Here is a 23,473-nt window from a genome sequence, read left to right on the forward strand (position 1 = left end):
ATCATTTGAACCTCATTCTTTGCATTTTGATTTGTAACCTCTTCTTTATTGATCGCCATTGGTACACTCGCTATTCATAGATGGTGTTAAAAGATGACACTCCAATTCTCAAATGATTTGTACTATTTTATAAGAAAATTGCATCAACAAGGATGTCAATTCACCTACAATGAATGCAGCAGTTGCCTCAAATCCAATATGACCAACCCATATAGTTCTTTCTTCGATGGGGCCAAGCTCTCCCAAACTTGGATGACTTAGATCTCTTAGACATCAATGATCGAGATCATCTAATGGAACATATGCTTGCAATTGAGAGACTTGGAACACATCATGCATACATGTAGTTGCCGGTAGCATCAACTTGTAAGTCACTTGCCCCACTCTTCTCTGCACTTTATATGGACCATAATATCTATGAGCAAATTTGGTGTTGGTATTACCCTTGAAAGATGCATATCTTGATTTCGGAATGTATAAAAGCACCCAATCCCCTTCTTTGAGCTCCACAAATCTCTTATGGTATTGCTTCGTACTCCTTTAAGCAAGCTTTAAATTGTCCTTGGATTGTTGTAGAAGTGTTTTTATCATTTGAGCCTCATTCTTTGCATTTTGATTTGTAACCTCTTCTTTATTGATCGCCATTGGTACACTCGCTATCCATAGATGGCCTTAAAAGATGACACTCCAATTCTCAAATAATTTGTACTATTTTATAAGAAAATTATGCCAAAAGGCAACCAATCGTCCTATGCATGTTGAGTGTCATGGCAATAGTGTCTCAATACATGTCCACTCACTTATTTACTCTCTCTATTTGCCCATCCATTTTTGGGTGATAGGTGATGCCAAGAATCAATTTGGTCCCCACAAGGTCAAACACTGTCCTCTAACATGAACCCATAAATTTGGCATCTCTATCACTCTCACAAGTTATTAAGGCATTCCATGTAATTTATACACATGTTGCACAAATGGTCTTACTTAAGGAATGAGATTAACTAATCCTAGAGGGTTAGGGGGGGCTCAAGATTGGGGATCAACAAGTTGATACCTGGCTAGGGTTTTTGGATTGATGAAACAAGCTTAATGGTGGCAAAATAGCTATTTATGGTGTAGTTATCACTACATTAGTGAGAGTTTGGGTTATTGTTGTGAGACATAGTTGTGTAGATGCACCACTGAAGGTTTGGTTTGAACCGGGAGAGCAGACCTGCTCATGCCATGCACATGGCGAGTATGTAGGTTGGCATGTCGAATAAAAGAGAAGTTTTGATTAATCCTTGCTAACACCTTGATACAATGTCCCAAAAATTCCTATTATGACTCCCATCCATCAACACATTATAAAGCTCGGCCCTCGTAAATGAGAAAGAAACAAACATTATATAGAGCTAGGCCCTTGTAAATGAGAAAGAAACAAACATTATATAGAGCTAGGCCCTTGTAAATGAGAAAGAAACATTATAGAGCCAGGGCCTTAAGGATAAATGAGAAATATTTATTAAGAAATACATGCAATTATTCTCTTAAGGTCCGTTCTCTCAAGTAGTTTGGCATCTCTTATCCTTGTAGCATTAAAAAATTTTATTTAAGAAGGACGCCTCAAAGCACATGCGTTAACTAAGCATATATTGAATTCCTCCTATGATGCCTCATTCCAACTTCAAAGAAATTATACGAACATCTTTATCCTCCACTTCCAAAGAACACTTGACAACACAATCCTTGCTATCCATTATGTTATTAGAAAATAACATTAAAATTTAAACAATATTCTTTAATGCATATCACTTTCATTAAATTGAAATAATAAAAAACTCTTAAAACCATTTCATTTTTGTGTATGTAAAAAACATTATATTTATAAATACGATATATAGAATAAATATTTACACATAAATTTATGAAATTATTGCCTATAGAAGATTCTCTTATAATTTTAAAATTAGGAATACACTCAAATATATATTAAGTTCAACTAAAAAAATTCACTCAGGTTTATATTTTATACACCCTAAACATTTCAAACCATTTAAATAAAGGGAGAAAAATTTCAAACCATTTAAATAAAGGGAGAAACATTTCAAACCATTTAAATAAAGGGAGAAAGTATGGTCACACTTTTAACCCCTCATTAAAAACTTATGAGGATAAATGCATTATGAGATGACTTACCTCTTCAGGGAAAGGGATGATACTTGATGCCCCATGCTACCCAACACAGTCTTCAGGACAAGAAATGTATATACAAGAGACAATATTTAATTCATGCAAACTAATTCTAAATTTATAAATCTATAGAAATGTTAACTATGAATATATTTTTTCACAAGCAAGATGCATGCATGATCAATAGCGGTGATCTTTCGCCCTTTAATGGTCATGCTCTACACAAAGCCAAGGATGTCAATTCACCTACAATTAATGCAGCTGCCTCAAATCCAATATGACCAACCCATATGGTTCTTTCTTCGATAAGGCCAAGCTCTCCCAAACTTGTATGACTTAGATCTCTTAGACATCAACAAGGATGTCAATTCACCTACAATGAATGCAGCAGTTACCTCAAATCCAATATGACCAAATCCAATATGACCAACCCATATGGTTCTTTCTTCGATAAGGCCAAGCTCTCCCAAACTTGGATGACTTAAATCTCTTAGACATCAACAAGGATGTCAATTCACCTACAATGCATGTAGCAGTTGCCTCAAATCCAATACGACCAACCCATATGGTTCTTTCTTCGATAAGGCCAAGCTCTCCCAAACTTGGATGACTTAGATCTCTTAGACATCAACGATCGAGATCATCTAATGGAACATATGCTTTCAATTAAGAGACTTGGAACACATCATGCATACATGTAGTTGCCGGTAGCATCAACTCTTGTAAGTCACTTGCCCCACTCTTCTCTGCACTTTGTATGGACCATAATATCTATGAGCCATTTTATTTAAGAAGGACGCCTCAAAGCACATGCGTTAACTAAGCATATATTGAATTCCTCCTATGATGCCCCATTCCAACTTCAAAGAAATTATACGAACACCTTTATCCTCCACTTCCAAAGAACACTCGACAACACAATCCTTGCTATCCATTATGTTATTAGAAAATAACATTATAATTTAAATAATATTCTTTAATGTATATCACTTTCATCAAATTGAAATAATAAAAAACTCTTAAAACCATTTCATTTTTGTGTATATAAAAAAACATTGTATTTATAAATACGATATATAGAATAAATATTTACACATAAATATTTGCATACATGTAGTTGCCGGTAGCATCAACCTGTAAGTCACTTGCCCCACTCTTCTCTGCACTTTGTATGGACCATAATATCTATGAGCCAATTTGGTGTTGATATTACCCTTGAGAGATGCATATCTTGATTTGGGAATGTATAAAAGCACCCAATCCCCTTCTTTGAGCTCCACAAATCTCCTATGGTATTGCTTCATACTCCTTTAAGCAAGCTTTAAATTGTCTTTGGATTATTGTAGAAGTCTTTTCATCATTTGAGCCTCATTCTTTGCATTTTGATTTGTAACCTCTTCTTTATTGATCGCCATTGATACACTCGCTATTCATAGATGGCCTTAAAAGATGACACTCCAATTCTCAAATGATTTGTACTATTTTATAAGAAAATTGTGCGAAAAGGCAACCAATCATCCCATGCATGTTGAGTGTCATGGCAATAGTGTCTCAATACATGTCCACTCACTTATTAACTCTCTCTATTTGCCCATCCATTTTTGGATGATAGGCGATGCTAGGAGTCAATTTGGTCCCCACAAGGTCAAACAGTGTCCTCTAACATGAACCCGTAAATTTGGCATCTCTATCACTCACAAGTTATTAAGGCATTCCATGTAATTTGAACACATGTTGCACAAATTGTCTTACGGCGGAAGGAATGAGATTAACTAATCCTAGAGGATTAGGGGGGACTCAAGATTGGGGATTAACAAGTTGATACCTGGCTAGGGTTTTTGGATTGATGAAACAAGCTTAATGGTGGCGAATTAGCTATTTATGGTGTAGTTATCACTACATAAGTGAGAGTTTGGGTTATTGTGAGACATAGTTGTGTAGATGCACCACTAAAGGTTTGGTTTGAACCGGGAGAGCAGACCTGCTCATGCCATGCACATGGCGAGTATGTAGGTTGGCATGTCGAATAAAAGAGAAGTTTTGATTAATCCTTGCTTAAGACCTTGATACAATGTCTCAAAAATTTCTATATGACTCCCATCCATCAACACACTATAGAGCTCGGCCCTCATAAATGAGAAAGAAACAAACATTATATAGAGCTAGGCCCCTGTAAAAGAGAAAGAAACATTATAGACCAGGGCCTCAAGGAGAAATGAGAAATATTTATTGAGAAATACATGCAATTTTTCTCTTAAGGTCAGTTCTCTCTCAAGTTGTTTGGTGTCTCTTATCCTTGTAGCATTAAAAAATTTTATTTAAAAAGGACGCCTCAAAGCACATGCATTAACTAAGCATATATTGAATTCCTCCTATGATGCCTCATTCCACCACATTGAGACTTCAAAGAAATTATACCAACACCTTTATCCTCCACTTCCAAAGAACACTTGACAACACAATCCTTGCTATCCATTATGTTATTAAAAATAAACCTTATAATTTAAACAATATTCTTTAATGTATATCACTTTCATTAAATTGAAATAATAAAAAACTCTTTAAACCATTTCATTTGTTTATGTAAAAAAAATTGTATTTTTAAATACGATATATAGAATAAATATTTACACATAAATTTATGAAATTATTACCTATAGAAGATTCATTTAAAAAATTTAAAATTAAGAATACACTCAAATTTATATTAAGTTCAACTAAAAAAATTCACTCGAGTTTATATTTTGTACACCCTAAACATTTCAAACCATTTAAATAAAGGGAGAAATTATGGTCACACTTTCAACCCCTCATTAAAAACTTATGAGGATAAATGCATTATGAGATGACTTACCTCTTCAGGGAAAGGGATGATACTTGATGCCCCATGCTACCCAACACAGTCTTTAGGACAAGAAATGTATATACAAGAGAATATTTAATTCATGCAAACTACTTCTAAATTTATAAATCTATAGAAATGTTAACTATGAATATACTTTTTCACAAGCAAGATGCATGCATGATCAATAGCGGGCGGTCATGCTCTACACAAAGCCAATGATGTCAATTCACCTTCAATTAATGCAGCTACCTCAAATCCAATGTGACCAACCCATATGCCTCTTTCTTTAATGGGGCCAAGCTCTCCCAAACTTGGATGACTTAGATCTCTTAAACATCAACGATTGAGATCATCTAATGGAACATATGCTTTCAATTAAGAGACTTGGAACACATCATGCATACATGTAGTTGCCGGTAGCATCAACTTGTAAGTCACTTGCCCCACTCTTCTCTACACTTTGTATGGACCATAATATCTATGAGCCAATTTGGTGTTGGTATTACCCTTGAGAGATGCATATCTTGATTTGGGAATGTATAAAAGCACCCAATCCCCTTCTTTGAGCTCCACAAATCTCCTATGGTATTGCTTCATACTCCTTTAAGCAAGCTTTAAATTGTCCTTGGATTGTTGTAGAAGTGTTTTTATCATTTGAGCCTCATTCTTTGCATTTTGATTTGTAACCTCTTCTTTATTGATCGCCATTGGTACACTCGCTATCCATAGATGGCCTTAAAAGATGACACTCCAATTCTCAAATGATTTGTACTATTTTATAAGAAAATTGTGCCAAAAGGCAACCAATCATCACATGCATGTTGAGTGTCATGGCAATAGTGTCTCAATACATGTCCACTCACTTATCAACTCTCTGTATTTGCCCATCCATTTTTGGGTGATAGGCGATGCTAGGAGTCAATTTGGTCCCCACAAGGTCAAACATTGTCCTCTAACATGAACCCGTAAATTTGGCATCTCTATCACTCACAAGTTATTAAGGCATTCCATGTAATTTGAACACATGTTGCACAAATTGTCTTACGGAAGGAATAAGATGAACTAATCCTAGAGGGTTAGGGGGGCTCAAGATTGGGGATTAACAAGTTGATACCTAGCTAGGGTTTTTGAATTGATAAAACAAGCTTAATGGGGCGAGTTAGCTATTTATGGTGTAGTTATCACTACATAAGTGAGAGTTTGGGTTATTGTGAGACATAGTTGTGTAGATGCACCACTGAAGGTTTGGTTTGAACCGGGAGAGCAGACCTGCTCATGCCATGCACATGGCGAGTATGTAGGTTGGCATGTCGAATAAAACAACACAGTCTTCAGGACAAGAAATGTATATACAAGAGACAATATTTAATTCATGCAAATTATTCTAAATTTATAAATCTATAGAAATGTTAACTATGAATATATTTTTTCACAAGCAAGATGCATGCATGATTAATAGGCGGGCGGTTATGCTCTACACAAAGCCAACGATGTCGATTCACCTTCAATAACTGCCTCAAATCCAATATGACAAACCCATATACCTCTTTCTTCGATGGGGCCAAGCTATCCCAAACTTGGATGACTTAGATCTCTTAGACATCAACGATCGAGATCATCTAATGGAACATATGCTTTCGATTGAGAGACTTGGAACACATCATGCATACATGTAGTTGCCGGTAGCATCAACTTGTAAGTCACTTGCCCCACTCTTCTTTGCACCTTGTATGGACCATAATATTTATGTGCTAATTTGGTGTTGGTATTACCCTTGAGAGATGCATATCTTGATTTGGGAATGTATAAAAGCACCCAATCCCCTTCTTTGAGCTCCACAAATCTCCTATGGTATTGCTTCATACTCCTTTAAGCAAGCTTTAAATTGTCCTTGGATTGTTGTAGAAGTGTTTTCATCATTTGAGCCTTATTCTTTGCATTTTGATTTGTAACCTCTTCTTTATTGATCGCCATTGGTACACTCGCTATCCATAGATGGCCTTAAAAGATGACACTCCAATTCTCAAATGATTTGTATTATTTTATAAGAAAATTGTGCCAATTGGCAACCAATCATCCCATGCATGTTGAGTGTCATGGCAATAGTGTCTTAATACATGTCCACTCACTTATTAACTCTCTCTATTTGCCCATCCATGTTTGGGTGATAGGCGATGATAGGAGTCAATTTGGTCCCCACAAGGTCAAACAGTGTCCTCTAACATGAACTCGTAAATTTGGCATCTCTATCACTCACAAGTTATTAAGGCATTCCATGTAATTTGAACACATGTTGCACAAATTGTCTTACGGAAGGAATGAGATTAACTAATCCTAGAGGGTTAGGGGGGCTCAAGATTGGGGATTAACAAGTTGATACCTGGCTAGGGTTTTTGGAGTGATAAAACAAGCTTAATGGCAAGTTAGCTATTTATGGTGTAGTTATCACTACATAAGTGAGAGTTTGGGTTATTGTGAGACATAGTTGTGTAGATGTACCACTGAAGGTTTGGTTTGAACTGGGAGAGTAGACCTTCTCATGCCATGCACATGGTGAGTATGTAGGGTTGCATGTCGAATGCCTACAGTAGTAGGCAGGCTTAAGTGTTAGGGTCGTTGGAGTTAGAGACAGGCCCATGGGATTATGCAGGAAGCGCTAGCCTTGGCTCGGGGTAGCAGGCTATCTCACCTCCCAACCGTGTGACCATGTACCAACATCCACCATTATAGTTAGACACAAGCCTATGGGATTGTGCAAGAAGCCCTAGCCTTAGCTGGGGAGATGCCAATCATGGTTAGGAGAGATGAGCTAGCCTACTACCTTGTGATTTTGTTTAAGAGTAACCTTGGTTTTCTGCTATGTTTAGGCTAGATTTTTGTTTAAGACTAACCTTGGTTTTCAACTATGTTTATGGCAGATTTTGGGAATGACTTTATAGTTATAGTACTTCATGGATGGCATATATGGTGATTTTGGGGACAAAATTGCCATAATATTGGGGACAAAATCTATGTGGGAAGGGATGGATTGTAATAAAGGGTTATTTTAATATCCAAAGTTCTAAGTATTAGAATAATAGGCAAGATTAGGGGTAGCACAAATTGGATCATTTATATTTTGGACTTTGGTCATTTCTTGTAGTCCATTGGTACTACTATTTGGGCTTTCAAGGGAGTTGGCTTCTTTGACTATGGCTTAGAGTCATTTCACTTGTTTCTATCATCTTCATGTTTCTTGATGAATGCTCATGACATTGCTATGGAGTTCTCACATATTTCCTATCATGGCATTTTCTATAATTTTTGTGTTTACCTTGCTTATAATATTATACCCAACAAATCACATTCAATATCTTGTCTATAGATTTTTCTTCTCTCTTTGCATCATTATTGTTGTGGGCATTTATTTCTACATGTCTCTCCAACCTAAGCCTATTCCTTTCTTCATGGTTCATTTATAACTTCTATCAATTCATGAATCAAGATTTGTTAGAATGATTTTGCCTGAGTTTTTGTTACCACATTCATGCTCAAAAGTGATATTTACCCCCAATGAAATGTCTAGCTTCTTCAAATGTTAGGGTGGGGAACACTTCATGGGATAAGCCTCTTCAAATGTCTGGTTGGGGAACATGTCATGGGATAAGCTTCATCAAATGTGATGGTGGGGAACATGCCATGGGATAACATCACACAAGAAGGCTTGAAGACTTTAGGTAGTGTCATCTACCTCACTAGATGCCTATCCTCCATTCACTCCAGAATTGTATAATAGTGAGAAGAAGGAGATATAGCTAGAGTACTTGTAAGCTTGTTGAGTAGGTCGGAATCTCAGTTTACTATATAGACAGTGGATGGGAATTATATTATAGGAAGAAGAAGGAAAGATAGCTCAAGCTTGGTTGAGTAGGTGGGAATCTCACTTTGTTATAAGGTAGTATGTACACCAACATACACAGACACTAGATATTCCTTAAGGGTGGAATCTTTACTTGATGGCAAGATCTCAAAGGAAAAACCCGTGCTCCAAGGATTTGGGAGGAGGCTTTTAGGAGGGAGCCAAATGACATTGGTCACTTTCATCATCTTTTTAAACCATTCAAGGACTTGGGTAACCTTCAAGTACTTGTTCAAGGAAGCTTTATGAGGGAACCAAATGACACTATTGACTTTCACAGTCTTCAAGCCATTCAATTGGGATAAAGGACTTTTGAGGGTTTTAATTAGGAGTTTAGAGAATTGATCACAAAGTTATCAAATCATTGAGATCATTTTATTCATATGTTTTTCTTGCAAGCACTTTTCAAGGATTACCAAAATAAAGTTAGGCAAAACACAATTAGAACCTGCACATGCAATCCACTTCCAAGACTCTATGATGATACTATACCGAGAGGGACACCACTAGTCCTTCTAGAGTGGATGGAAAAAGAAGAAAAAGAATAAAAAGAGCCATTGAGTTACACCAACCTAGAGTAGGTATCTCCTCATAATAAGCAATTTGATGCAATGCACAATTTAATGATGATGGTAATTTGTATTTAAGTTGGAAGATGCATGAAGCATTGATGATAGATAAATGTTAATTTGTATTTGAGTAGGAACATGCATGAGGCATTGATATAATGATGATGTTAATTTGTTTTTTAGTGGAACATGCATGAAGCATTGATAGATAAATGTAATTCGAATGATTGTTCTTCATAAATGAGTAGTTGAAAACTTAAGAATGTTTCCTACTAAAGTTGTGGATTTGAATTTGGATGGGGGAGAAATGGGCGATCCATTTCTTGTTGAGTGTTTAATTGGTGAGGATCAACAAGTTGGTTTTTCTCATACAATGAACTTGGGAGGGAGAATGGGTGTTGACCTTTAGCGTACGGATGTTCCAGAAGGCTACTCTTTAGTGAGATTATGTTTTGAGTATTCCAACGTGTTCCATTTATCTCCAAAGAGAGTTGCAGATCATAAGATTGAGCTTATTCTTGAGGTATAACTAGTGTTTAGGTAGTCTTATAGGTTGAGTTGATCCAAGGAGAATGAAGTTATCTAACAACTTCAGGAGTACCTCCAGATGGGGGCATGCTAGGCCTAATAAATCACCTTGGGAAGCACCAATTCTCTTCGTGAACAAGAAAGTTAAGATTAAAAGAATGTGTGTGGATTATGAGGGTCTTAGTAACTTCACAATTAAGTTAGGATTAAAAGAATGTGTTTCACAATTAAGTTAAGATTAAAAAGAATGTGTTTGGATTATGAGGGTCTTAGTAAGTTCACAATTAAGTTAAGATTGAAAAGAATGTGTTTGGATTATGAGAGTCTAGTAAGTTCATTAATTAAGAATAAATATCCTTATTGAGAATGGATAATCTCATTGATCGACTTTGTGGAGTGAGATGAAGGAATGTGTATGGATTACAAGGGTCTTAACAAGTTCATTGTTGAGAATGGATAGTCTCATTGATCTACTTTGTGCAGTGTGATTCTTAAGAATGAGATACCACTAGATTAGGACATTCGAGGATGATGTTACGAGACTAGTTTTAAAGATAGGTATGGGCATTATGAGCTTTTAGGGTTGCCTTTTGGACTCACTAGTGGACCAACTACTTTCAAGTAGATCTAATGAAGGATATCTTTTGTCCCCATACCTGGAAAAGTTTGTGATTATCTTTTTAGATGACATCTTGGTATATAGTAAGGTCTCAAAATAGCATGGTCCACACTTGATAATTATCTTAGGAGAGAAGTCCTATTTGCAAAAGATAGCAAGTGTGTTTTTTAATAGGAGCTTATGTATCTTAAACACGTTATTATTGTTAATGGTGTCCAACTATGAGAAAGTGTGATTTATTTAAATAGGAGCTTGTGTATCTTGGACACAATATTATTGTTAATGGTGTCCATCTATGAGTAAGTGTAATTTATTTAAATAGGAGCTTATGTATCTTCGATACATTATTATTGTTAATGGTGTCCAACTAAAGTGTGTGTGACAAATCTTAAATATCATCACTTAAGTTAAATATTTTCTTAGATTTATAAACTTCTTCCATAGTTTTATCGAGAATTATGTCAAGGTCACCTTGTCTCTTTTAAATCTTTCCAAAGGGGTGGATAAAGGTAAGTATAATAAGTACAAACCTATGGAATGTATTGAGGAGTTAGACAAGTGTTTTAAAGAATTGAAACACGAGGTCGTTATGCAGCTCTTATATGCTCCAAATTGTAGATATGAATAATCCATATATAGCAGATTGTGCTAAGATGGTAGCCTAGTAGCTTTTAAGAGTAAGAAGCTAACTTACTTGTGGTTTAAATGGACTACACATGAGAGGGAATTTATGTTGTGATCCATGCATTGAAAAAGTGGAGGGATCTACTTTTGTGGTTTATGTGGACAACTCTTCTCGAAAGTACTTTTACATGTCTTTGAATGAGGGGGAGAAAAGCCCATTGTGGTTAGAGTTTAAGCAAGAGTTTGGCTTTGATATATATACATTATCGGAAAGGGTCTACCAACAACAAGGTGGTAGATGCCTTAAGAAAGATTGGCATGTGAATTGGCTTTCATTTACTAAGATTCAATCTGGCTGGTTTATATTTAAGAGAGAGATTCTTTTGTACAATTTGGGATATAGCAATCAAGGTTGGGTCGGCCCCTATTAGTGTTGGTTAAAGAGAGTATTATTGGCAATGGCCTGGTATTGATCTTGACATCTTAACACTCGCCCTCAAGCTTAACTCCATCTCCAAGATCCAAGCATAGTGCGGAATCTACGAAGCTTCTCTACACCTAAGGCCTCGATGAAAATGTCAGCCACTTGCTCCTCTATGCTAACATACACGAGATTAACATCTCCTGCCAAGACGACCTCTCTGATGAAGTGATAATGGACCTCTATGTGTTTGGTCTGTGCATGAAACAATGGGTTCCTCACCAACTATATGCTACTAAGGTTGTGACAATAGATGACAACCTGCATGTCCACATGTAGTCCCAAATCTCCAAGTAGCTTACGTAACCAAGCTACCTCACATGCTACCATCACAGTACCCATATACTCTGCCTTTGTACTCGATAAGACAACCGTTGGCTACTTCTTGCTACTCCATGTAACAGCACCACTCCCAACAAAAAACATAAACCCAATAGTAGATCTTCTATCCAAGATGCTCTCAGCTCTACATCAGTGTATCCATACACCTGCAACTGTATACTAGCCTCATATAAGAGACCATAATCCATTGTGAACCTCACATAGCGTAGTGCACGTCACACTATCCAAATGTGGCTTCCAAGGAACCTGCATAAAATGACTCTCTAACCCAACTGTGTAGTTCATGTCTAGCCTAGCGATCGTTATGTAGATCAATTTGCCCACTTTCTTCCTGTTCATAGTGGCATTCTCCAAAATCTCTCTTGTGTTTGCATTCAGCATGCCATTTTGATCCAATGGTACATATACAACCTGTCATATCATATTTGGACAATATGTCTAATGCATACTATCTCTATGTTAGCCATATGTCCTCAAGCGTCCTGATGACCTCAATGCTAAGAGAGTATCTCAGCTCACCCAAATCCTTTATGTCAAACTTCTTCTTGAGGAGAACCTTTGAATACTCAACTTCCTCTTCATTGTCACCGCCAACAATCAAGTCATCCATGTAGATGGTGAATGATCACAATCCCCTTATTACTCTTTCACACATAGAGTGAATGATCAACATCTGCCATATGAAAGCCAATGGTGATAAGATACTGTGCAATCTTATCATGCCATGCTATTGGTGCTTGCTCTAAGCTATACAAGGCTTCAGTAGCCTACACACATAATCTAGGTGACTCAAATCCTCATAACCAAGTGGCTGTTCCAGATATACTCCTTCTTGTAACTCACCATGCAAGAATGCATCCTTTACATCCATCTCATATAAAACCGAGCCTTTTGATGTAGCCACTGCAATAATAGCTCTCAAGGTTGCCATCTTAACAATGGGGCTGAACGTCTTCTCATAATCAATGCCGTAGATCTGAGCATAACCTTTGGCAAACAATCAATCTCGCCTTATACCTGTTAATACTTCCATCTGAGTCGTGCTTCACTTTGTAGACCCACTTACATCCAATAGCCTTTTTACCCTCAGTCAAAGGCACTAATTTCCATGTCTTATTTACATCCAATGTAGCCATTTATTCATCCATGGCTTTCTCCCAATGTACATGACCAACAACATCCTCAAACATGTGGGTTCAACCTCCTGCACAACCTTTGCCATGTATGCATAATGGTGAGCTACATAACCATCATATATTCATTCTCTGAACATGGTTTTTGACCCTATTCGACTTGTGTGGGCCTGGATCTATCCTTGGTGTCCTTACGGGCAGCTACCTTAGCCTTCGTTATTACAAGAATCCCAAAATCCTTATCAAGGCTTTACTCTGAGCCACTCGTCTCTCCATCAACATATGAATGTCTTGTTGAAATGTCAGGCTTACCAAGAGAATCGTCAACCTTCTCTTTACCTTCATGTGATGCACTTGTTGTTATGCCTGTAAGACTTTTTTTAATGCAACCTACCACTCCATGGTCTATCAACAGACCCACTGCTAGAGGACTCTCTCGGTCCACTCAATGTCTGTGATATGTTGTGTAACCACCTGCTCCTATGCATTAGCCCCAATCAAGCCTTTTACACCATCATACCAACTGCTCATCTCATTAAAGATAACATCCTTGCTTACCCTCTATGTTTGTGCTGGATATTTATATCGGCCACCACAACACTTATATCTTGTGCAAACATAGCAGCTTTCACCTTAGGCATGGTTACATCCAAAGTAAACATTTTGTCCACTTTTTTGCCCTTTGCAACTTTGTTTTTGTTTTTGATGTTATCTCATTAAAGATAACATCCTTGCTTACCCTCTATGTTTGTGCTGGATATTTATATCGGCCACCACAACACTTATATCTTGTGCAAACATAGCAGCTTTCACCTTAGGCATGGTTACATCCAAAGTAAACATTTTGTCCACTTTTTTGCCCTTTGCAACTTTGTTTTTGAAGTCCTCAACATAGCATCTCTCAGGGTTAAAGCATACCTGCAAACCTTGCTCAACCATTTGCCCAACACAAACTAAATTCTTTGTCATATCAGGCACATGAAGTACATCAGCCAAGTACCTCATCTTGTCATCCTACATAGCCAATGGCACATTCCCAATGTGAGCAATAGGGTGAACTGCATCATCCCTTATCTCTACATAACCTGGTTTTTCTAGATTTTTGACATCTCTAAACCACTCCCATGACAGTCATGTGGTCAGAGGCTCCCGAATCCACATACCATACATTATCACTGTTTGTATGGATACATCTATAGTTCACTGAATTTAACATGTGCTGCATAATAAACAACTGCTGACATCTATCTTTAGCCTCCTTGCTTGAAGATGCATATAATTGTTTGCTGGAACCTACCACTTTTTATGTGACTGTCTCTTGTGACATTCTGCTACAAAGTGACCTAGTTTGCCACAATAAAAGCAATCCTTAAACCTAATCCCAATTGCTATCTTTGCCAATTGCCTCAGCCTCTCTAGCTCCTCGTGCCTTGGGACTGGCCTCTTGTGTTACTATTGTGAATCATTGGACTACTGGCTGTTCATAATTCGAGATTCCAAAACAGCCACTACTTTGGCCTCGACCACACAATCTCTTCCTCTACCTGGATTTGAGTAGAAGACGTGTTTTGAAGTGTTCTTGCTTTGGAAGGAAGAATCTTTACCCAAAGACTTATATTCTATGATTAACATAAATACAAAATCCTAAAAATTGGAAACATTCTCTCTTGCACAGCAATGGAGGTCTTGAATGGGTTGTATTCTTTGTCTAGCCCATTCAAGTATATGCTCACTAAGTCATCATCTTTCACTTCCATTAAGACATTAATAGATCCAAGGGATTCAACAATACCCTTGATCTTCAACGCATACTCATTGATGGAGATGCTCTTCTTCTCCATTGTATACGGCTCCTGTTTTAGTTGCAACTTCCTTGCCTTTGTGTTTGTTTGGAGTATCTTCACCAAGTTTTGCCATGTAACTGCTGGAGTGTTGGCATTCTGTATATGCCCTATCATAGTGTGTGTTTCATTGATTGAAAGCCAATACATGACTTTCCTTGCACCCTAGTTCCAATCTTTGAATGCCTTTATCTCTACTGGAGTTACGTTCTCTTTAGGCAATTCCGGAGGCTCCTCACATTGTCTCCTTTAACATAGTCCCAAAATCCTTTTCCCATGAGGAATTTTGAACTTCCATAAGTTGTTCTCATTAAGCTTCTCAATCACTGACAATTTGGTTGATGTTGTTAGACATTTTTGCTTACAACAACCAAAAATATGCAAATATACAATTTCTATATGCAACCTGTAACAACAACCACAACAATGTATGCTATAAGAAGGGGAAGAGATGATGATGCTCTTACCCGTGTACCGCTTCCTTTGCCTTCGTAGCTTCCTTTACTTGCCGCTCAGCACCTTAGCTTCATCCAAGCTATGATACCATTGAAAGATTGGGGGAGGAGAAAGAGCTTGAGCTCTTGCACAAGCACACACATAGTCACTTAACAATAGATAACACACACACAAAGATGGAAGGTTGAAATCTTCTTCGTCCTTGTGCTCTCAAAAGAAGGCTACAAAAAATAAGTGAAAACCAACATAAGTACGCGAGTACTATGAACACGCCAAGTAGGTGAGTTGGCAAGATGACATAACTTGGCTCAACTAGGTGTAGTCCAATTGTAGAATGACTGATAAAGATCCATCATGTCAGCTACTAAACGTGCCAGTGGTATAAATGTAGAACGGTCACCTAGGCGCGTCATGAGTGTTAGATCGTGTTGAGCTTGACATCTCAACACACATATGCATACAAGTAGTGCTTCTAATCACTATTAGCAAGACTGTTGAGGTGGCTTCTTAGCTACTTGCAATGGTAGTAGTGCTTCTTAGCACTACTTGTTGCAAATTTGTGGAGAAGATTTTGGTTGTTGGGATCTTCCTAATCCATCAAGGACATAGCCAGTTGTGGTTGTTGAGATTGTAGGGATAGAAATAGATCAATTAAATGCAGCATTTTTTGTGTGGTTTATTAAGTGGAGAGATTATGTGGATGAAGAGAACACTTGGGAGAATGTTGCTTCACTCTACCATCGCCAATATCTAGACTTTGTATCCCACTATTCCTCAAGTTAGGAGGGGAGAATGTTATTTCCCATGTCTAGACATAACGAGGCTAGCATGAGGCGAGACAATTTCCCTTATATGAAATGGATTATGGGCTATGCAGTTGGGTTGGGGCTCATTATTTGGTGGGACTTATATGAAATGGATTATGGGCTATGCAGTTGGGTTGGGGCTCATTATTTGGTGGGACTTAGTCCTTGGGAAAGGGGCCTCCCAAGGGGGGCTACCAACTGGTTAGCCCACTCGCTAGTCACATCAATAATAGCCATGAGGAATGGGGTTGTAGGGTATGGGACGTGCATGCCTCGAGGCTGGCTTACCCCCTTTGTGTGGATCTTGGACGGACATCTAGGTAAGAGAGACTCTTGCTTTGGGGAGTTTCACTTGGTCCAATAGTTTGTGGTGCAACCCCTCAAGAAAAGAGATTTAACTACTATTTTGTCTTTACGAAGACATGAAGGGAGATTCGTACCCTGAGCACTAGAGTAAGAGACCTAGAGCTAGATGTCAATGGCTGAATAACGATCGTATGCATTTGATTTATCTTTAAGTTTTTTTGGTCGTTTGCTTGAAAATGCTCGCCTTCCTCTTTGTAGCTTCACGAGCATCAACACATGATCGTTTAGCTTGCTCGTCAAGATCATGATGGGTGGCAAGTTAATTTGTTCAACCTAGTGTAGCCGGTTCATAACTCAAGGGATTGAAGTCTGTGATGGAAGTGGCTCTCAAGCCGCTTCAAAGCTCATTTGAGATGCTTAAAGTGGTGAGAGCATGGTAGTATGTATTTTACTATTTAGCACTATGTTGGTGTTGTAGTTGAGTTTTTAGAGGGGCCAATTCTGGTTTTTGAAGCAAAATTTGCAGATTTCTGCCATAGCCGGGGACTTCCTTTCTCTCTTTTCTTATCCTTTCTCCTTCGTTTGTTCTCGCGGCCCCTTGTTTGTTCTTTGCTACCGGCCCATCCTCCCCCTCGCCCGACCCCCCATCAGTCGCCCTCCCCTACGTTGGCTTTCGCAGCCCCTCGAACTCTTTCTTCGCGATCGAGTCGAGGGCACCGCCACTGAGGCGGTAGCAGAAAATCGAAGCTCTGCAACATCACTGCAGCAATTCAGCAAGCTAACATCGCTTCAGCCCTCCAGGTAACCTAGGCCCTCCGCGCGACGCTCACACACAGAGAGAGAGAGAGAGAGAGAGAGAGAGAGAGAGAGTGGATGTTCTCCTTTGATCTGCATCGCACTCCTGCCATTCTTTTCCGATCGATCCTGTGGCCGCTATCCCGCAACCGGCCGTTGTGGACCTGCCAGTTGATCTCGGATCATTTTGCAGCTTGTACTTTTTGCGTTATTGATCGCTTATATTGCTGAATAGCCATAGTTCAGCCTAGCTCGACATTTATGGATGCTCTCCTTTTTTTGGCTCTCTTAATTTCAAAGTGGCAGTTTGCCTGTATTTGATTAAGCGTTTGCCTCTTGTTCAAAGAATTTCTAGATCTCTCAAGGAACAACATGCATTCCTTTTTTGTTGACCTAAAACCAGCTCAAGCTCTACTTTTGTCTGCTTCCGTACTGTGATCAAATTTTATGAATTGATACGGCTAGCATTCTTTGGGTTTTTTTTTTGTAGGTTGTGTTTGGCCACTCCTGAGGCCTTTGTTTCATTGTTTCAGGAGTTGCGGCAGTTTAGAGTCATGGATGAAATGAGTGAGGATTGGGAGAATTGCTGCCCGTTGTGCATGGAAGAAATGGATTCTACAGACAGGCAGCTTAAGCCCTGTCGCTGCGGTTACCAGGTAGGCATTATTATCAGTCTGTTTTTTGTAATCTAGTTGTAATGCTGTATCTAGTTCATACTATGCATAATGTCGTAGTATCTAGTCCATACTATGCATAATGGAGTTGATAGTTATATAGTCTTGAGGGTTGACTACCATGAGTATATAACATGCACGTTCCTAAAAGGTGAATTTGGGCATGTTCCTGGATTCATCTAGGTATATATATATATATATATATATATATATATATATATATATATATATATTTAGTTGTAATGCTCTATGGCTGCTTGGGTTAATGTGACATCCTCCTTTTGTTGTTTATTGCTTATTTTTGGACTTGAGAGCAGTACTTCTAGAAATCTGGGCAAGTGGTAGTTAAAGTACTTCAAGAGTAGCTTTCTATGCTTTCAGTGCTTTTGTGTAGGAGGTCTCAATTTTTCGTTGTACACGTCGTTAGACTCTCTATAACTTGCATATGGCAAATGTAGTCAAAGTGCCGACGAGTATTAAAATATGCAGCCAAAAAAGCTTCATTTGTTGTCAAGACTTTGTTTTAAAAATAATCTTTCAGTGCGTAAGAACTCTCACATTTTTAGTGTCCTAGCACATATCTTTTCATAAGGCCGGACACTAGGCATTTTGTGAGCCCTTGTCATGGGACGAGTTGCTAAGAGTTGTTCACATCTCGTACACGTCAGTGTTTTGTTAGTCCAACACTCCCTTGTATGTTGTAATGTCATCCCGGGCACTTATCAGGCCATTGGTCGGTTGCCGGTCGTCAAATGTGCAAGTTCTGGTGTGTAACCCATTTAGATGGTACTAGTGTAACCGGGGGGGGGGGGTGTCACACACGACTATCAATGCTATTAAACACTTAAATTAAAGACAAATAGTTTATCCGCTTAAAATCATAGGCACACATAAGAAATCTGATGCCACATTGGGATTGGAATGGCCCCCCCCCCCCCCTTTTGAAATCTATATCATATTATCGAGGAGTTTTTGTCGCCTACAGGCGTTGGAGCCTGGAGGCCTCCCTTGTCCCCACTCATGGAACAAGCGAGGTTATCTAGAATACCAAGTCCCAAAAGATATCCACATATCATAGGACACATGTGAAACCATGAAATCCATAAAACATATAAGCATGTCTTCAATTTACAAATCTCTCATGAGATTATAGTCACAAGAAATGTTTCAAGGTTTTTGAGGTTAAGGCTTCGTCCCTCAGCCTCGTGGTTTGGAAAAATCAATATTTTTATTAATTATGATGAAAAAAACATAGAAAAGCCACCTCAAGGTTTTGAGGTTTTTTAGACAAAGGAGGAGCTCCACATGGACATGATTTTTCCTTGTAGTAGCAACCTGTTGGCAAGTTCTAGGGGCGTGTTTGGACCAAGAGGGCAACGTTTTGTGCATTGGGATAGTGGGTAGCTAGGTGCCCATGCTTCGGAGAGGTGTGGATAGTTTGGACACATCCTTTTATGGTCATGTTCATTTGGCCTAGTTGGTATTTGGCCAACTAGTCCTATAGACACCTTTTCATCAAGAGCGCCTTCTAACGACCCACAGCTTGCCCTTCGTTGCACTGGATTCTGGTTTTGCATATTCTTGCGCATGGACCTTGCCTAGAATGTTACGTGCACGCGTGTGCCATGGCTAATCGTGTGCATGAACAGTCTTAATCCCTAGTTAAGTGTCAGTAGGACAGCAACATCATCTAGTGGAGTCCTCCAATAATCACGATGATAATGCTCATGTGCACTCGCTCACACATGTATACACATGCATATGCTTTTTCCTCCACACTTTTGCTGTATTTGTTTTTCCCCCAAACTTAAGGCTAAGGTCAAAGCCTTAATAATGTGTGTGTGTTGGATATTTAGAGTCTAGTAGGTGGGAATGTCCTCTTAGGTGTAAACTTAAGGCTAAGGTCTGAATAATGTGTGTTTGTTAGATATTTGGAGTCTAGTAGGTGGGAATGTCCTCTTAGGTGTGAACACCCCCTATAAGTGTGTACATGTTATGAGCATGTGAACACTCCCTCCGAGTCATAGGATGAGTGTGCCGTGTGTCATTATTGTGTGTGTACTTGTTATGAGCATGTGAACACTCCCAATGAGTCATAGGATAAGTGTGCCATCATCCATGTGTCACTAGTCTGTTTGTGTGTGTCTCTCGTATGTAACATGTGTCCAACTATGTGGGAAAAGATAAGGCTACTCCTTAGCGTACAAAAGCATTGTACTTGGTGAGTATTAATCACTTCAATCAATCTTATCACATCATGAGTTGTGCAACATTCTCTCTCTTGGAGCTTTGTTTCATCTCTCTCTCTCTCTCTCTCTCTCTAGCTCGACACACATGCAATGGATATCTTCCATCCACCATAACTTAGGCTTGTACATGTGAAAACCTTAACCCTAAACCAACAATTGGTATCAGAGCATTTTAGATTTTTTTTTTCTAATTTTTAGGGTTTCCCCTTGTTTCGACCCATTGTCACTGTGGCCCTTGTTGCTGTTGGCCACAGAGCCGTCGTCTCCATCAACCATTAGCCGTCTTTGCCAGTGCCTCTATTGCTAGGTGAACTACCTTGGTCAATGCTACTCCTCCTTGCTCTAGCATGTGTGTTGCCCCTGGCTCCGCGATTGCCTGCACATCTCCGCCTTCTTGGTGCTGGTTGCGCTCCACCCGTCCGGCTACATGACAATTGCCCTTTGTTGCCTTCTGCGGTTGCTCTTGTTGCCTCTAGCGCTCGCAACAATAGCTTTCCCGATGGTTTTTGCACCAACAAAATGCCACGTAAGCATCTTATTTGGGCCTTTTCAGAAATTAGCTTAAAATCATCACATGCAATCTCAAAAAATTGGGGTTTTTTAAAGCTTTTGCACTCCACAAAACTTGGGGATTTTGCAAAATCAACCTCCTGTTTGGATCTCAAGTGAAGTACTATCCAACTCCCACATGCATATATAGCCCCAAATTTAAGGCCATGTATGAAACTCCACCAGGAGCTGAATCATACTTTATCATACTTATCACTCTCCCTGACGTATGGTAGTATGAAACGTACGATATGAACTATGATGGGCACCCCATTATAGCAACTTGTGGAGCTATTTTCAGCCTGGAGACTCACTTTAGCAACTTGTGGAGCTATTTTCAGCCGAAAGACTCACTTTAGCAACTTGTGGAGCTATTCAGGGCTAGAGGCTCTTGTTTTGGCAAAACCATAGCAGGTGTGCTTCAAGAAGGTGTGCTGGCCACTCTAGGGTATGCACAAGGTGTTGTACATAGTGGTTTGTGGTGGATTTGAAGCTACAGAGCTGGTTCACTCCTTCTCTGTTGATTCTAGAGCATGGTTGGTTACTCTTTGGAAGATTTGGAGCACTTCCGTCGCGAGAAGTCTCAACCTCTCGGATGATTTCTGATTTTGGAGCAGTTTCATTACGAGAACAATCGATTTCTTGGCTGATTTTGTATGATACCAAAGTATATGAGAGCTGGTCGAGTGCTTTTGTAGGCTCTAGAAGTTGCACATAGGGCTGCTTTTGTGAGAAACGATGAATTGCTGGTAGTTTTGAGATTGATTGGAGAGCAATAGGACTTCTGATGGTGTGGTGAGAGCTGAATGTAAAGTATAACTCATACGTAGCGATGTTCGTGGTCCATTGAGGACCCCATCCTTGGCAAGACACATGTATTTTGTCACTTTCATGGATGACTACTCAAGATTCACATGGCTGTATCCAATGAAGGAAAAATCCAAGGTGTTTATGCATTTTCAGCACTTCTATGGAATGGTTGGGAATGTTGCGGGTTGTAAAACTCACTCTCTTCGTTGCAGATTGTAACATCCGCTGTGGAAGCATGTTCATGATTAACGTTGGCAAAGAAGATTAACGTTAATCCTATGTTTAGCAGACACAGAAGAGGAGGAGAGATAGACCTAATCTACTGTATATTGCCAAAACATGCTATATATACAATGATCTTGTTGATGCATAGCTTCATGATGCATACCAAAGATCCTTGCACCCCTCTTTTTGCAATCGGACAAGAGAAGCTCCTGCTGATCTACAATCGTGTCGTTGCTGACTTGCTGACTCTGACAAGGGTTGAAAGAAGACACCCAAAGCTTCCGCATGTGACATTGGTATCAGAGCTTCAGATTGGTTCTGAGATATTGTTGCTGCCTATGTCCCACCCAACCTTACTAAATCTCTCATGGATAAAACCATCGCCTGTGTCTTGATGTTGTGGTGGTGTAGGAACCAGGTAACATTGTTTCAGCATCAAGCTCAACCAAGCTAAACATTGATTCAGTCCCAGATGAAGGTGCACAGGTCCAAGGCATAGGTACGAGGCCAAGGCAAGGAACACAAGACATGGAAGAATTCCCAGGAGGTTGGTTGGTGGTGTTATACAAGGCCCAAGGGGATGGCAGTCCTATGGGTCGGGTGCCACTTGGGGCACACCAGGGAAGGCTTTCAGGCAATGGTTCTAGGGGAGGATGATCCTCCAAGGGGTGGAGTGAGAGTGCCAGACTCATTTCTCAGGAAAGAAGATTATAGACAGTGTTTAGGGACAGGGCATGAACGGAATGGGGACTGGATGGAACATAAGCATAGATCTTCATCAAAGTTAGAGTGGATTTGGAGATCGTGCCGGGTTTTTCAGTGAAAAGGTTGCTAGAGAGGGAAGGATGACATGGGGACTCTGGGAACAGAGACTGGGATGATGACAGTCATCCAAGAATACAGATTGGAATCCTGTCATCAATTTTAGCAGAGGGGGATGCCATGTGCAAGACACACATGCATATCTCAAAGCTAATCTAGAAGAGGCAACAAGATAAAGACAGAGCAGAAAATAGATGTTTAAACTTTGAGCAAGGGTTTTGCTGATTTGGCAAGGGATATCAGATGGAGGACCTTGGGTTTGCTGTCGGCCAGCTTATGAGAGTAGAAGGTCTTGTCGGCTGCTTCATATGAAGTGTATTTTTGTCTTGGACTTGGCCGACCAGCAGTCGGCTAGTCCATTAGGTCTTCTCAAGCCTATAAAAGGCAAGACTTTCTCATCGATTTGGTCATTCAGTCCTTCAAGGGGCTGAGTCACTAGGTTAGGTTTGCAGATTAGGTTTACACCTTTTCATGGAAGGCAGCCTGTGCTGCAAGCCTAATGTACCTTTTTGTACTATGTAATATACTGAATACTCAGTTCTCTCTCTCTCTCTCTCTCTCTCTCTCTCTCTCTTTTCTGCTTGTGTTTTGCATCAGCATGTTCCTAGTTGGTGTTTAGAGTTGAAAGAAGACTCCCATCGCTTGTGCATGTGACAGGTCCAATTGAAGACTGCACTGCATATCCATCAGCTCAATCCCCAAGCTCTCTGACTTGGTCTTCAAGTTCTC

At 39.3% G+C, this 23,473-nt stretch overlaps 1 protein-coding gene across 3 annotated transcripts in view; it reads left to right on the plus strand.

The window, feature by feature from the left end:
* The first annotated feature begins 16,969 nt into the window (after positions 1–16,969).
* The window catches only part of LOC147624919 (uncharacterized), a 65,386-nt gene continuing 58,882 nt past the window's right edge, over positions 16,970–23,473 (plus strand). For 2 of the 3 annotated variants that reach the window (XR_015268885.1, XM_086818161.1), the window contains exons 1-2: positions 16,970–17,421; positions 17,949–18,071. Coding sequence is in view for 1 of the 3 variants with exons in the window: in XM_086818161.1 (XP_086674287.1) it covers positions 17,970–18,071 (102 nt within the window). In the remaining 2 variants the exon portion in view is untranslated. The remainder of the gene's footprint in view (positions 17,422–17,948; positions 18,072–23,473) is intronic. The other variant, XM_086818162.1, reaches the window with a different exon arrangement.

Source organism: Cibotium barometz, chromosome 24 (genome assembly GCF_041138505.1).
Source record: "Cibotium barometz isolate CiBa-2024 chromosome 24, ASM4113850v1, whole genome shotgun sequence".
Taxonomy (NCBI): domain Eukaryota; kingdom Viridiplantae; phylum Streptophyta; class Polypodiopsida; order Cyatheales; family Cibotiaceae; genus Cibotium; species Cibotium barometz.